At 32.2% G+C, this 18,128-nt stretch overlaps 1 protein-coding gene across 1 annotated transcript in view; it reads left to right on the plus strand.

The window, feature by feature from the left end:
- Positions 1 to 16,137, plus strand: part of PHF14 (PHD finger protein 14) — a 257,760-nt gene extending 241,623 nt beyond the window's left edge. The window contains exon 18 of the mRNA XM_037836790.1: positions 15,914 to 16,137. Within this exon, the coding sequence (XP_037692718.1) occupies positions 15,914 to 15,988 (75 nt within the window). The 3' untranslated portion in view covers positions 15,989 to 16,137. The remainder of the gene's footprint in view (positions 1 to 15,913) is intronic.
- Positions 16,138 to 18,128: the final 1,991 nt, after the last annotated feature.

Raw genomic sequence — 18,128 nt, forward strand, 5'->3', positions numbered from 1 at the left:
AAATTGCAGAAGATATACACAGTATGGTACCATTTATATAAAATGTGAAAGTCTAAAAACATGCGTGGGAGTGATTATTATCCAATTCAGTGGATTGGTCACATCTGATAGGAAGGAAAGGAGACGAATAGGATTGGAAAGGAATATCCAAAGGACATTAATAACTTTAGCCATTATGATTATGATTATTATTGTGTTGGCAGTATTTCATAATAAAATGATCTGATTAGCTGAAGAAACATGGAGGTGTGTCTGTTTACCGGCTAGAAAGAAGGGGGAGGCATAAGTTGAACACATGTTTCCCTTTCAGTTGCATAATTTTCCCAAGATGATGGGTCAGCTCTGTTCTCCATTTTACCCTGAACACCTAGCAGTTAGTAGGTATTCACTAAATAATTGTTGAATTAGTAAATGGAAGAAAGAAACAAGGAAAGGAAAAAAGGTAGAAAGAGTAGGTATTTTTCACCAGTTTTCCCTGTACTTACTTTCTCCTCATACTTTCATTCATATCATTAATTTTTTTAGGTAAAGTTTGGTTTTAAATAAGTCATACAGATTTATTTTGTATATTAGAAGCTGCATCTTTTCTAAAAAACAGAATGTTTCAAAGTTTCCGTGCAATTATACAGAAACCAATTGCTATCACATATTATTTATTGTGTTTCTTGTTGTGTATGTATGAAACACATAACACAGATTAGTCGGAGGGTGTAGCATTTATGTGTAAGTCCTAACTGATTCAGGCTACCTAGATTCAGAGGGGCAAAATGGTATCACAGTCCAAATGCCTGCCATTGCTCAATTATATTCCTGCTTTAATAAGTCTTTGGAAAGTCACTGTGTGAACAAGACATTTTAAACAATGGTGAAATACACAGTGTACAATTTATTTTCTATTTTAAAAGAAAATTGAAATAAAGGAGCCACATCCTATTTATGTGTTTTCCATGTATAATAAAAGATGTACCAGTAATTTTAAAAATAAATGTAAATTTTTATAAATTCCTTCATAGTAAAGTGAGGAGTTATGAATTTAAATCTGCTGGGTAATTGTTGAACATCTGTAGAATGAAAATTAGCTCTTTCTAAATGTTTAATGTATTTTTGATTGAACAGTGGGGTTGCCACATAATGTGGCTATGAGATAATTAACTTTTGTATATTTTGTCATTTTTATGTATTCAAATTTATAACTTTGTTTTTTGTTAACTTTGTTTTTTGTATAATTTCGTTTTTTGCATTGTGTCAATTTTATATTCAATTTCACAGTATACTAGAATTTTCCTTCAAAACCCTTGAATTTGAACTCTTGACATTTCCTAGAGCCTCCAAGAGTTCTGCGTGGACCTGGCTCTGTAGAGGTTTATAAGTCTTCTTGTTGGAAAGTGGCTTTTTTGTCACTATCTGTCAAAGACTTTTTCAGGTCATGGACCTTGATATTAAATTCTCTTTACATTAGTTTATTTCAGGATGTAAAAGCAGTCATCTCAAGGTAATGGCAGAATTTTATGTTCGTTGTGTGTGTGTCCTCTGCTATTTTTTGTGTCCTCATGAGATTTAGGAAATGTACCACAACAAATCTTAAATATTACCAAACACTTGAAATAAATAAAAAGACAATTGGTATGTTTAGATTTTCATAAATAATATTCAAGGAGCAGAATTGTCAACTGTTTTGGATTTAAAGATTGATCTTCTATCAGTTCTCCAAGCTCTGCAAGTTAGTTAATTCTGTATAACTGAATAATAAATATGGTCAGTATCCACTGGGAAGACCTTGAGTTATTTTGGAAAGCCATATGAATCTTTTAAAATTTATTGATCATGAACAATTCTAATTGTCCAAGTGATATATTGTAAAGATGATATTTAGGAGCCAGACAGCCGAATTTGAATCCCAGCTCCTCTAACATTTCTAGCTATGTGACCAAGGGAAAGTTCCTTAACTTCACCAATCCTTACTTCCCTCAATGTGAAATGGAGATAATGATACTTAATCTTGCCTGGCATTTGTGAGGAATTACAGATAATGCATATACTTAGCATTTAGTAAGCACTCAAAGAGTCAAAGCTATTATTTTTTTTGTTTCCAATGCTTCTATAAAGTAGGAAATTCATTTATATATTCAAGAAGTATTCATTGAGAAGTTACAATATGATAGGAATAGTACTAGCACAGGAGGATACTGTAAGCAGGACAGAAAAATCTTCCAATATTGAGCTTATGCTGTAGTAAAGGAAGACAGACACTTTATAAATAACCAAGTAAATAATTTCATTGTAATAAATTTTATGGAGAATGAGGTGTTTGAGTGGTGGGAGAAGGGCTAATTTTATGCATGTAGTCAGAGAACTCCACACTGACTGATCCCTGTGTGGCCATAAAAATAAAAATAAAAATAGTAATCATACGAAGATCAGGTACAGAGGAAACTGCTAGTTTATTTGTTTAAGAGTCAGAGGGAATGCCAGCATGTTTAAAGCCTGGTAAGCAAGGAAGAGATCTGTACAAGATGAATCTAGAAAGGTGGGAGGGATCATGTGATATAGGACTTCAAAGGTCTTGACAGTAATTTATATTTTATTCTAAATGCAATGGGAAGTTATCAGAGAGTTTTAAGCAGGAGTGAGATGTGATATGATTTTTACCTTACAAAGATCAGTGCCTATTATATGATGATTGAGTTGTAAAAGTGTATGGAAGAATGGAGGCTACAGGAAGCTATTGGGTGATCCAAGCAAGAAATATGATAGCCTGGACTAAGGTAATAACAGTGGAGATGGAAAACTAGACAGGTTTTGGATACCCTTTGGTTGTAGGGACAACCGGAGTTGAAAATGGAGTGTGTCAGAAGGAAACGAATTAAGGACTGACATTTGGAGTTTGAATTTGAGCAGTGGATAAGTTGCAGACTATGGAAAGTGGTACTGGGCTTTTTTGGGGGGAGGGGGGGGTAGGCACGGGTATTGAAGGAAGGAAATCAAGAGTTTGGTTTCTTGATATGTTTGAACTACCCATTAAAAGCTCAATGGAGATATCAAGTCGCAGTTGGATTTATGAGTTGAGAACATGGTATAGATTCAGGGCTGAAGACATAGAGAGTCATTAGAAAATTAATGGCTTTTAAGACTCTTTAGAGCCACCTCCAGATAAGGTTACCAAGGACAGTCACTGGATTTTCTTAGCAAGTAATAAGTAGAAGTGTTGGGAAGGATAGTTGTCAGGAAGGCCTCTAAAAGAGTTGACTATGATAGTCAAACACATTTGAAAGAAACTAATAGATTTTACCAGATTATTTATATAGAATTTACCTTGCAATAAAGCATCATTCCTGTGGTATGGAATATTTATTCAAATATATAGGAATATATAAGGAATTATCATATTTATCATAAATTTATAGAGGCCTCCCCAATTTAAAGTATTTTCCATTTGATTATGTCTGTATGTTACCTGTGTGTATATATATTTATAAAATAAAAACAAAATGTAAATATTACTTCAGGGGAGTGAATTTAATGACTTTTCATTTCTTTTCCAATTCCGAGATTAAATATTTCTAAAAATCTAGTGTGCTTTTTTCTATATGATTATCGCCCATTTTCTTTGAAGCAACCATATGTCTGCGAGAGTCTTACTCAATAAGAATTATATTTGTCTAGTTAATATATCAAATAATTATTCTTATATACTAGTCCTACTTAGATACCAAGATTGATTTTATTCATTTGGACTACCACACTAAGGCTGCTGCTTTATTTCAGGGAGAAACAGCATTAATTTGCATAATCACATCGTGCACTCTAGGGTAACTCTGGGAGGAGCTTCAATAAGAAATGTTGATCAAAGTCCCATGGGGTGTTTTTGAAGAGTTATTTGATAATTATTCTTTCCATAATTATTACTGTTTATGAGTGAATATCTTTGAGAATGATCATTCACCCCGTTGATTTTTTTATTTATCATTGTTGTCTTTGAGTCTGATAATACAAACACTTGAAATCACAAGATCAAGAAATTAAAGAAACATGAATAGAATTGGGTTCTATTTAATACCATGATAGATATTCAAATAAGAAAGCACTGTTTTGAAAGAGGAGCTCTACTACTTCCATATCACTGGGCTGTGGATGATGAAAACCAGTCAGAAAGTTAAGCCTGGAGGAGGGAATAGAGTTTATTGAGTGTTTTCTATGGGCCAGGCTCTGTGCTAGGTTCCTCCATTTTATTTTATCTAATACTTGTAGCCATCAGTAATATTGTTATCACCATTTTATAGATGAGAAAAATGAGGTCCAGTGAGGTTAAGTAATTTCTTCAAAGTTTCGTAACTTTGGACAGCGTGTGTACCAGAGTTAAGATTTGAATGTTTGCCCAGTCACTTACTGCGAAGTCCAAGTTTCTTCCATTACAAATTCCATTACAAATTGCAACCAGAAAAGCAATCCATGCATTTCCCACTACTTTGTTCTCTCTTTCTGGGCTTCAGCTGCCTTAACCTTCTCATTGTTCCCATATGCTATTCCCTCTACCTGGAATGTGCTTCCTTCCAGGCCTGGCCAACCCCTTATCCTTCAGGTCTCAATGTATTTGTCATTTTCTTGGGGGTAGAGGAAGGCTTACCTGAAACTTTTATCCCCATAACTTTTATTTCCATAATACAAAACTTTTCTTTCACTGAATTTATCATAATTGAAGTTGTACAGTTATTAAAGGAATCACTATTTTATTCACAATAGATTGTAAGCTCCATAAGGTAGGGACTGTGTTTATCTTATATATCATGGTTTCTTTAGCACTTAGCACTGTGCCTGACCCTGTGGTTGATGCTCAATCAGGGAGGAAAGATGGTTTATATAGCATTGCTAGATATCTTTGTTTCATAAAGGATATTTAAAATTTTTTCATGTATAATTTTTCTAATGTCTTTGATTATGAACTATTGAGAAATACTTTATGCTTATAGAATAATTAATTGCTCATCAAAATCATTGTTTAAATGAATGGATTTTCAGACAAGATTTGTAAGTGATTTGATGCCTGCCATCTTGGCTATTTTGGGGAATCATTTAAGTACATACCAATGGGTGATTTTCATTATGGTGATACCAATTTAAAGCAAACAATTTGAAACATCTAATTTTTTTTTTTTTAAAGTAAAGCAACAGCTCAGCAATAATCATAAATTCAAGATATGAGACTATGGCTGCTATTTTTGACACTGTGTATGAAGTACCACTATTGGGGAATTTTTTTGTGGGGGATTTTCTAAAATAGTATTTTAAATTTTTTTTGAAGCAAACCAACTTTTAAAAAAATTCTTGAAAAATTAATATGCCCTAGGAGATATGACACTTGGATATCTAATGAGCTATTAATTTCCAATAAACCTATAAAGATTAATGGGTTCACTCTGGGGAAAATAGCATTCAATTTGAAATAGAGAAACTTTGTTTTAAACAGAAGAAAGTTCAGCTGTTCACTGAGGAGTAAAGCTTTAAAAATGTACTTTTTAAACATAAGTTTACATATGAAAAATATAGTCCTTGATGTTGAGTTAATCCTAAGAAGTGAGCAAGTAAGTTTCATTGAAAAATATCTGTTTTAAAGATTCACAATACTAATATTTGAGCATGAGGGAGTACATATGATTTTCATTCCATAGCCCAGTTTGTAGAGTATTAATCATTAAAAAAGAAAACTCCCCTTTTGCATTGTCATGGTTCAGTTTTCTATCATATTTGCATACCTGATGTGTGATATAGCACCTTCTTCATTATATTATAACTATTTATGTACACACTTGTCTAGCACATTGATTCATGAGCTCCTCTAGGCAGCAAGACATTTTATTCATCTTTGTTATTTCCAGCAACTTGTTCAGTATCTGGCACACAGTCATTGTTCAGTTAATTTTTGTGGGAGGAAGAAAGGAAGGATTCTAAGAATATAAGTTACTTCAAGAGTTAAGATCCTTAAAAAGAAAAAGTTTCATGAGGTCAAAGAACAAAATATATTTCAGATTCTTCTAAAATGAGAAGATTATTTGATTGATCAACAAAATGAAGTCTGTAAATGGGTTTCCAAAAAAAAAAAAGTCAAAATGGTTCTTTAGGTTTGATTGCCTAACATTATCACTTTGTTTTCACATTTTATACACAATTAAGTCAGTCTTAGACCAATTGTTTTCTATGGAGAAATTTCTTTTATTAGGCAAAAGTACCTCTTTTCTTCCAGATAATAAACAGACATCATTTTGAAACCCTTGATTAAAGTTACTGAAATAAAATGTCAGTGTTAATGACATCTGCTTCCAAGAAAACAACGATAAGAAAACAGATAATATTATTGAATTGAAACAGATATTTTAACAAAGATTATTTGTCTTCTTTTACTTTTTATGTTGAAATAATTTTAGATTTTAGGAAAGTTGCAAAAGTGATACACACAGTTCTAGAATACCCTTCGCTTGACTTCCCCTTATGTTGACATCTTACATAAACATAGAACAACAATTAAAACTAAGAAATTAACCTTAGTTGCTACTGAGTAAACTTTAGAATTTATTTGAATACCAGTTTTGCCACTAATGTCCTTTAGTGGTCCAGGATCACCTATTGCATTTAGTTGTCATGTTTCTTAGTCTCCTCTAATCTGTGACAGTTCCTTAGTTTCTCCCTGCCATTCATGACTTTGACATTTTCAAAGAGTAATATTCCATTACTTTGTAGGACGTCTCTCAATTTTGGTTTGTCTCATGTTTTCTTGTGATTGGACTGAGGTTAATACTGTGTCATTGAGAAGGATATCGTCAGAGGCGATTTGCTATTCTCAGTGCATATCAAGGGTAGTACATAGTGTCAATATGTATGAGTCGTGATGTTAACCCTGATCACTTGGTTAAGGTGGTATTTGCCAGATTTCTCTGCCAAATAGTAATAGCAAAGTTACTGTTTTCCCATAACAGAGTAGTTTTAAATCATCTGAGTTTGGAAGTCAGTTTGGGTGATTTTTAAATCGCGAGGCAGTTTTTTTTGTGTTTGTGTGTATTTTTAAAGAAGTTTTATTGAGATATATTTACTTATCATACAGTCCATCCAAAGGTACAATCATTGGTTCACAGTATCATCACCTAGTTGTGCATTTATCACCACAATCAATTTTAGAACATTTTCACTACTCCCAAAAAAAAAAACCGGAACTCTTTTCCCCCACTATTATTGACCCTTAGCACTGGTAAGGTATATTTGATACTGTTGGTGAAAGAATATTAAAATATTGCTGTTAACTGTGGTCCATAGGTGCATTTTTTCCCATATACCACTCTATTACTAATTCCTTATTGTAGTGACATATATTTGCTCTAGTTCTTCAAAAATCATTTTTATATTTTTTACTATTAATCACCATCATTGTCCACTACAGGGTTCACTGTGTTATACAATCCCGTGTTTTATCCTCTAGCTTTCCTTCTAGTGACAAATTCAACTCTAAACCTCCCCTTTCAACCACAGTCACACCCATAATTCAGTGCTGTTAATTACACTCACCATATTGTGCTACCATCATCTCCATCCGTTTCCAAACATCTAAGTTCAACCTAAAAATTTTTTTTGCACACATTAAGCATCTGTTCCCCATTCTCTAACTCTCATTCTATTTCCTGGTAACCTGTAGTCTAGATTTTAACTCTATAAGTTTACTTATAATTAGCTCATGTTAGTGAGATCATACAATATTTGTCCTTTTGTATCTGACTTTTTTACACTCACCATAATGTCCTCAAGGTTCATCCATGTTGTCACATGCTTCATGAAGGACTTCATTTCTTCTTACAGCTAGATATGATATTCTATTGTATGTATATACTACATTTTGTTTATCCATTCCTTGGTTGATGAACACTTGGGTTGTTTTCATATTTTGGCAATTGTGAATAATGCCTCTGTGAACATCAGTGTGCAAATGCTTGTTCATGTCCCTGCTTTCAGTTCTTTTGAGTATATACCTAGAAAGGGATTGCCAGATCAAATGGCAGTTCTGTACTTAGCTTCCTGAAGAACTGCCAACTGCCTTCCAAAGTTGCTGCATCATTCTACATTCCCACCAGCAGTGAATTAGTGTTCTTATTTCTTCACATCCTCTCCAACGTTTTGGTAAAGGCCATTCTAGTACATGTGAAATTATATCTTATGGTGGTTTTTATTTGCATTTCCCTAATGGCTAGTAATGTTGAGCATCTTTTCATGTGCTTCTTAGCCATTTGTATTTCCTCTTGGAGAAATGTCTATTCAAGTCTTTTGCCCATTTTTTAATTGGGTTATTTCTCTTTATATTGTTGAGTTTTATGATTTCTTTATATATTCTGGAAATAAACCCTTATCAGATACATGGTTTCCAAATATTTTCTCCCATTGGGTAGGCTGCCTAGGTGATTTTAAGAGTCTGGTGGAAAAATTGTTTTCATATTTTTTGTTTATCTAGTAGTCAGTATTTTCATTTAAAAAGGAGGGAGTATTAGATAAGATCTCCTAGGACTCTTCCAGCATTAATATTCTATGACTTGGTGACTCGAAGGAGAAACATAAGGGAATATAAGAGATGCCCCATATATGTCATAGTTGCTTCCAGATTAGTCTGAACTCTGTCTTTGAATTTGATTTGGCTTTTGAGACAAATACTTTGACAACTTACTGCTTAACAAATGTATTGTATATTGAAAAATCTTAAATTGAGGCAGTTTATAAATTTCCTAAGTGAACACTGTTATCTAGTTATTTTATTATTAAGATACTAAATTATCAACCTCACAGTTATCAATTTAAAGTATTTACAGTTTGTTGGGCCTCAAAGTAATAATGTTAAAAGAATTTAAGTACTGAAATACTTTTTACCAGGCTATTTTATATTTTACTACAAATTGTAGTTTTCCTATGAATCTTATAAAATCTACTCATTAAAATCAATTTGCTATGTAAATAAAATCATTTGCATTAAGGGGTTCTGTGTTACCTTTCACTTTTGAATGCCTTCTACCTATTTTCTAAAGTTGGATTGATTGTGATATTACCACCTTGTAAATTCCATTTGTTTCTTCACCAGTGGATTTGATACATATTAGCTATAACTGTCCTTTCTTAAGAACATCAAAATTCAGCAAAGAGAATATAAAATTATATTTTCCATATTTTCTTTCATTTTTTAATTACAGTTTCAATTAAAATGCCAAAAAGTATGATTTTTCTAATGGTAATATAGAAGAAGTTAGTTTGGTAAGAATTAACCCTAGAGCCTGACTAAGCAAAAAAAGAGATTTTCTTTTAATATTCATAATGCATTTTCAGAGTGTTGCATTAAAATCCTCACTGTACAATGAAGGAAAAAGAATATGCTGTCACATCTTATGAAAGAAGGCACTGCTTCTATAATGGCCAATTCCACTGTCATGGTTCTGGTTTGTATTAATGAATAAATAATTATGCTACATATTAATATTTTCTATTTTGTATAATAGACTCAAATATTGCTTAGTAATTTCTAATCATAGTAAATAGTGAATTTATGTGTTTGAAATTTTTAATGGGCCAATTATTTTTATCCAAGCTGGAAATCTCTTGGCTATGAAACTATAATTTGGCTGGTGATCTTACATACCTTGAACACTTTAAGACACCTTTTTTTGCCTTGTTTTAGTTTGGTAAGCTTTCTAAACTGGAAATTTAAAACTACATGTGTGTGTTTAGAGCAAAAAACTAAAGCAACCTAAACTTAAAAATGCTTTTCTCCTTGAGTACCTTTGGGGAAAATAGAAGTTTATTTTTTTCAAGTGTTAGTACATTTGGAATTTTTGAAATAGTACATTTGGAAAACAGTGGATGATTTATGTAAAATATATTCTTAAGAACCCCTCTACTTTAAATATCATGTCTTGGTATACCATAAACTTTAGCAAATATGTATTGGATATATGCTTTCCTCATTAGAATATATATATTTATACTTGCCCATTGTGGAATTTGAGGTATGTTTGTGGGTTTTTTTGTTTGTTTGTGTTTTTGTTTTTCTTTAAGTGCAGAATATATACCAACTCATAAACCTAAATGCTCAAAAGCAAGGTAATATCTTTTAAACCACAAATATTATAAATAAATCAAGAAAAGTTACCAGTGCAGAGTCACTTTTAAGAAACCCCCTCCAGGTTTTTTTAATTTTATAATTAAATATGCAACTTCTGTCACAAGGGAAAAAAAAAAAAACTTCAGCTTTTTACAGTAAATTTAATTAAGCATTTCTTGTAAGTTCATTTCAGTATCTACCATGGCCCACTGAAGGTGGAATTCAGTTATAAAATGGAAGATTAATTGCCTTTGTATTAAATGAAATAAGAATATCAAATATGCGAAGTCAGGGAATTTAATTGTGGTCTTCAGTTGCTTATTCAGTACATTGGAAAACCTAATGCAGCAGTATAGAAAAAAGGGCCAAAGGTTGTTAAATGTAGCATGTCACATACATTTTGCACTTTATTTAATGATCCAAGTGTTTATTACCATGAAATAAATGCACCATTTAAAGAATTATGATGGAATTGTGAAACATTAAAAACTCTAATTAATTTTATTCTGAAGCATGCAGTGTGCTCATTTTGCCTAAAACATTTTCATTATCATCAGTATTTTTCCAGTTATTAAGATAAATTTTTTCCTCATTGTGCAGCACTAGCGTATTTTCTGGATGAAAAGCACATTCTTAATTGCTGCTGAGATTTATATCTGTTGTATGTTTTAAATATATGAAAGAAGGTAGTTTTGACTACAGGTTGAAACAATATTATATATTACTTTTCAATACTTACTGTACAACTACCAACCATTAGAACAAGTTGAGTGTGTCCACATATTTTTCCCCAGAACCTATACATATGCTTACATTTCTAAAAGAATCATTATTAAAACATGCAGATAATGTTGACTATTAAATTGGATCCAATTACAATAATCTTCTTTCTCTGCTTAGTCAAAGGAATATTTAGAATCTAAAGAAAATATTATAAGAAAATAGGAACATTTTAAATTAGGGCTTATCTGCACCTTTCCACTTCATTTTACTGTGGTACCACCATGTATCTTTGTTTGCTGTGAATAGCAAATTTAGAAAGTGAAAACAACTAACATCATTCTCTTCATAAGCACAGATTCTGCATTATTCTCACTTATATCTGGAAATAATTCAAATGATCATAATACAAAATGACCTATTAAAAGAAAGCTTATATTTTCTGATTATAAAAGTAATCTATGCTCACAGTGGAAAAGTAAGAATATATAGGAAAGCACAGACAAGAAAATAAAATTAAGTAACATTGTCATTATAAACATTTTAGGAACTTAAGAAAGGAATTTTAAATAGTAGGAAGGAAAGCAGACAATTTATTTTTGCTGTATATTTCCATGAAATGGCTAGAAGTGCCTTGAATTTTTTTTCTTCCACATAAACTCTTTGTCCATACATGGTACTAAACTTTATATGAATTTAGAACACTTTCATTATATTTTTTGTATTTTGATCTTTTTATTTTGAAATAACTTTAGACTTACAGAAAAGTTACAAAATGAGTACAGAGAATTCCCATTTATCTTTCATCCAGCTTCCCATAATGTTACCATCTTAAAATAACCATAATACAATTATCGAAACCAGGACATCAACATCAAGACAATACTGTTAATTAATCTATAGGACATATTTAAATTTTGCCAGTTTTTCCACTAACGTCCTTTTTCTAGTTCAGGATTCCACATTGCATTTAGTTGTCATGTCTCCTTAGTCTCCTACAGTCTGTGAAGTTCCTTGTCTTTGTCTTCATAGACTTTGATACCTTTGGAAGAGTGGTGTTCTAATTTGTAGAATGTTCCTCAGTTTAGTTTCTTTCATATTTTCTCATGATTAGATTGAGGTTATGCATTATTGGGAAAGATATCACAGAGGTGATATGCATGGTATCAAAGACTTAATATCAGTAGCTATTAATTGGTAATATTAACTTGATCACTGAGTTAAGTGGTGTATGCTGGGTTTTCCACTATAGTTGAAAAAATGGGAGGGTCATCCCTTTGTATAATCTTGCCTTTAAAAGAAATCTTTTAACACTTGGCAGTGTAAGGAATAAATATAAAATGTTCAAAAATTAATTTTGGTGATGGACGCACAACTATATGGTAGTACTGTGAACAATTGATTGTATGCTTTGTATGAATACATGGTATGTGAATATATCTCAATAAAATTGAATTATTAAAAAAAACACACACAAAATAAAGAATAAATATAGGGTCCTCTGTACTTGTCAAATATAATTTGAGTACAAATTCCACCTGAGTTGTAGAAATTCCAGGTGCTAAAGTAATTGCCCATTGTTTGGAGTTGGTTACCTCTTAAGAGAAAGGTAAAGCAAGGTACAGGAATAGGGGTTTGGGTTTTTTTCTTCATCAATCCTTTAAACTATTATTATGAGAAATAATTCAAATTTGTAAATAAGGAGAAATAGGCACCTCTATCCCAAATTGATGATGTCAGCCAAAAGGCAGTTAAACAGAATCTTGTTAATTTTATTCAGTGGTAAGGGGGATTTAGTTTAGATAACCTGACAGTGTTTTTACTTCTTTCTCTGTTACAATAACTCTTAGTCTCATGTTACCACCTGAAGCATTAGATGATTATGGTCCATGTGTGCCTAAAGCAAGAAAGCTAAAGAACCACATTTAGTTATTTGGTCTTATGGATTTTATTGTTATATGAGTGTGTGTTCTTAAAATTCCACATATAACTAGTAGATCTGCAAAGCTGTAATAATCAGTGTGTTTTCTTGAGTATGAATTAACAAGCTTGAACATTGAGAAGTAAGCCTGTCTATTTTCCAGTAGCCCCAAAGGGTACATTTTCTTGTTGGCTGCTTCAGAGCACTTCACGAAACAAATGTCAAACTTGTCAGCGCTGTCACTAAGAAAATGATCCGTGTAGCAAGGGTCGTCTTTCATTGGGAAACAAACAGATGTCTTATCTCAGCATAGAGTGACAAAAGCCTGCTATCTATAAGAAATTTTTGCCTGCTTTAAATATCCAGTTGTAAAGAAATACTTTGATATAAAAGCTTCCTTTCTTTGCAGTTTTATTCATTATGTAGCCGCTTGTCAGTATTTGATTTGCTAGTTGAACTATTTTAAAGATTGTCAATGTATATAAAGTTCTTATGAAAATTGACCTGAATGTTAAAAACACAAATTATCATTTCCAAAAGAAAAAAAAAAAAAAAACCCAAAACCAAATAAAGCCAAAGCAATCTCTAAAATTCCTTCTGGGACTTTCAGATCAAATTCAAATGCTTTCATTTATGATAAAACCTGTTATGTTACTATTTCTTTGATGATGTTATACTATAGCAATTATGATATTTAATAAGAAAGGTTAAGATATGTCCTTTCCACGCCCCTATAGCCTTTTTCTACATTCAGATCACTGCTATCCTTGTGTGAAGGATAAAAGGAGAGATTGACTGTTACTGGTTATGTAAGTGATTTAAGGGCACAGAAAGGTAAGATATTTTAAGGCAAATTCCCAGCATAAAGAAAAGTGGCACAGTGTGTGTACCTATCTCAACAAAAGGCAATGCTAGCAGAGACATACATATATTAATTATACATTTTCACTAAGAAAAATATAACAACGAAGCACATGACATTATCTTGAGAATGTTAATTTACTGGCAATTATCTTGATATATCTTATCCACATATTATATCCACACATTACACTATATCCAAATTAAAAGAAGTTGCAAAATAATTTTAGTTCACTTATAATATGGTCATATAGTTTGTATTCATAGTTAAATATGAAAGCAAAGTGCATATAGATACTTCCTAGTCCTTAGGGTCATTATTAACACTTTTTATTTCTATTTTGACATAGGGCAGCATTCAGGGTTGCTAAGGAAAATTAGATAAACAAGCTTGTTAAACCAGTAAGTCATATTGGTGTAGAAACTTAGAATGTACACATGATAAAGACTGTTCTTCTCCTGCAGATTAAAGAATATGAGCTGCTTAATGGCTGATGCTGCTCAAACATTTTGCTTATTTTTATTTTCAATTCTGTTCTAGTAAGTTGATTGCTTGAAGTGTGACTACTGGATAAGGGACAATAATATACTTTTCCAAAGTCCATATTGTTTCAGGTAGACCTCTGTTTTGTTCATTTCTCATTCCACTGTTTCACAAAGTTCAGAAAACATTTATTGTACTCCAATTACATGATAAATGTGCTCTGTTAGATGCTAGGAATATGGAGATAAAGAAAATAAGCCTCCACCTTCAGGAGCATATAAACAAATCCAATGCTACCTAACAAAAATTTCCTGCCACTTTTATCTAGTGATTTAACAGTTTCTGTCATCATCTCACTGAAGAAGACAGTGGAATGTAGAGAGTCAGAATTACTCTGTATTAGGATATAATTAAAATGTAATCTCTAGGAACTCCTGTCTACAAGTGGAAACTGCCTGGTCATTAATAAAGTTTTCAAAAGTAAGTCAAACGATTGAATATAGTGTACCTTTTCTGTAGAGATAAATTGCGGGGGGGGGGGGCTGGAATTGTACAGTGCCTGTTGTATATGGGAAAATGTTTTAAAATTAAGTCACCCAAAATGATACTCAACATCCCATTCCTTGTAGCCCACATATCTGTAATGATTTGGATTGGTTGATTATCTTGACAATTTCTTTACCTTCCTGATATTGACAAAGTCTAAATTACAAATAATTTTGAGTTTAGAGAAAGACAAAGTATATAAAGGAAGCTTTCGCCACTTGTGATTACAGGCAACAGTTTAATTTTTCAGAGAAAACAAATTTGTATGCTTTGATTTGCATTTACTCAATAAAGGCATTCACTAAGCAGAGCTGAAGAATTATTTGAGTTGAATTCACTTTTATAAGATACAGAGATGAAGGGTGATTGTGGTCTTACATGTTACTGTTGTCTAGAGATAGTTAAGAAATTGCTACTCGTGCTTTAATTAACTCAATAAAGAGTTAGACAATGCCTTTTATTTCAGTTAATAAAAATGGAAAGTAACTCAGTAAGTCAGAAATATTAGGAAAACAAGATTGTTTTGTAGTTGGTTTTATTGAAGAACCACATATGATGAGTCACAAATTGTAAGATTAAATACTTTTCCATATTCTCATTATTTATACTTTTGAGGTCACCATTTAATATTGAACACAAGATGCACTTCATTCTTATGGAAGCAGACATTATGATGTCACTTCATTTATTCATTGTGTTTCACAGGAACTTGCTATGAATTATAAGGCTACCACTTAGAATCAAATATGTAGAGGATTGTAAGCTTTCTATAGCCTGACATGCCCATGTTTCCTATTTTAAACCTGACTGCTCTTCAGATAACATATGGTGGTACAAGTAATTGGAAAATTGGCAGACCTGTAAAGAAAGCGTACTAGATGGGACAAAAATGCCATGCTGGAGTACATAAAGTGTCTCTGAAGTTTGTTTTTTATCAAACAGCAAAATAAAAATATTTGGTTCACATCCTAAAAAGAATCCATCCAGTGACAGGTGTTCTTCAGAAGTAATTTTTAGGGCATTGATGAAATTGGTTGCTTTTAAAAACATTTCACAGAAAATTTTACTGAAGGTTGAATATAAAACAAACCCCAAATATTTAAATATTTCATAATTTTATCATTTGTGTTTAGATTCTTTTCTGTAGGATTACTGGAATCACGATAGTTAATTCTTCAGGTAAATACAGTTAAAATGTGTTGAGTACAGCTGATAGAATGCCCTAAAGTTCATATTTTAATGCTTTCTAAAATTTATTTCACAGGAAGATGAAAATGAAGCGGAAAGAAAAAATATATCTCAGGAGCTCAGCATGGAACAAAAAAATCCAAAGAAATAAAGGATTTTCCGAAGTGTTTTGAAAAATTTGCAACTTATGTACTAGCAGATAAAATTTCTCATTGTAAAATGTTATATTGTAAAATCTGATTTACAAAATGTTCTCAATAAAGTTATTGAAAATGGAACAGGAGCCTGCATTTGGAATATTTGATGATTTTTAAGGCAATTTAAACTGGAATGTTAAAATATTTTTAAAAAGGGAAAAATTCTTAACTGAAATTTGAGAATAGAGATAGAATTTTCTTTTTTATGTGTCTTAAATATTGATGCATTTGAATGACGTAGAAGAAAAGTCTGAAGGTATTTTTTACCCTTACTCACCTCAGTTGTCTTCTTCAAGGACTTTCCCAGAATTCCAGTTGTTAATATTAAGTAAAAACAACATGGCTCAAAAATGAAAAGGGTGTGAAATTCTACTTTTTAAACATAAAAAAAGGTGTGGGTGAGATATAATCTCACACATGGATTTTTCATGTCTGCTGTCTAGTGTACTTTTGTACTTAACCTTGTACAGTTATTTTCATCTCTTAAAACATGAAAGAAACATCATATAGATGTCCTTTAGAAGATCCAGCCATTTGTATATAATACAGCACAAAGAAGCTAGGTGGAGATGATTTAAAAAAATTGGTTTTCCCAAAGAAACAAACAAAATGAACAGGGGACACATGCATATCAATAAACACTTAAAACCAGCCATTGCCATAAAATGGTATCTACATATCAAATAATACTCTAGGATTGCAGGGAAAGATCAGAAAGAAATAATAGTTTAACATTGTGTAGAAAGTAGTGTCATCATTTTTAATTTGTTCAATATTCACTAAGTACCCCTACCTAGCAGTTCTTGCTACACCTAAACGTACCTAACTTACTTAATAAATGTAGTGTACCTACCATATACACTTAGACATTTCCAGAACTGTTCCCATAAGTGTTTCTTTGACTAGGAATTTTCCAAAGTTTCTTTGATCCCTACCTTAAGAGTTTTCAGTAGCCAGCCATTTTGCCCTCCCTGTTTCTAATACCCAAGCTATCATCTGCCAACTATAGCAAGAGCAACTAATCTATTTGCTGTTTGCAGAGCCAAATATTTTTGACAGATGTCTTTGATTATTTAAGGCCAAGTTTCTTAAAACGAGAGGCAGAACTTTGGCAAGTTGATAAGAAAATGTCAGCATACACCTTGCCTGTGATAAAGGTATAGGTGTACATGCCCTGGAGTCATATTTTTATCACAGCCATCTGACAAGCTCAATAAAGGTATGACAGCAGGACATGCTGGCAGCTATGATAGAGTGGGCTAAAATGGGGGAAAAAATCCAACTAGGTATGGTAGAAAATTCATTGAAGCATACAATAACGTAGCATAATATGTTAATATTAATATTGATATGTTAATGTGACATAACTATTAATATTGGGAAAACAACTACAGCTCACAAAATGAAAACCTTGAATGAATTTTGGAACAAAGACTTTGAATCAAAGAAAAAGCCTGAGAAGGCAGGTCAGTCAAGAGTCTTCAGAGGGCCTCAGCAAAAGCAAATACAAAAGTTAATTTGACATTTTCCCACGTTAGTCTATTTCAAAATACCTACATTCATACAGATAAGGATTATATTAGTAGTGTCACTTTTGAAAAGACCCAATAATACATGATTCATATAGCTAACTTATTTATTATGTTACAGATACTGTGCTAAACCCTACAACATGCATTATGTCCCCTAATCGTCCCTACTACTTTTTCCATTTTACCAGTGAGGAATTGAGGCTTAGGGGGAATAAGTTACCCACAGTCACATAGCTGATAATTGGTGTGCCACGAGTTCAAATGCAGGCAGCCCCACTCTAGAATATCACATTTGGTCTTTGTGTAATACCTATTAATATCAGACCTCTTTCAGCCTACTGTGTTCTCTCAAAATGTACAGGCTCTCTTGTTAACACTTCATGCATCACTTGCTGCCTTATTCTAGTTAATTCTCTACCTAACCACACTATAATTCATTTTGAAAACTTTGGCTTAAGTGATGTAAGTGAAGCAATTACCACTACTCTGCCTGCTCCAAAATGTGAAAATCTTGCTTTCATCTTTTTTCATTGAGTCACAACAGAACAACTATTGCACCTTA

This window comes from Choloepus didactylus, chromosome 5, assembly GCF_015220235.1.
Source record: "Choloepus didactylus isolate mChoDid1 chromosome 5, mChoDid1.pri, whole genome shotgun sequence".
Lineage (NCBI taxonomy): Eukaryota > Metazoa > Chordata > Mammalia > Pilosa > Megalonychidae > Choloepus > Choloepus didactylus.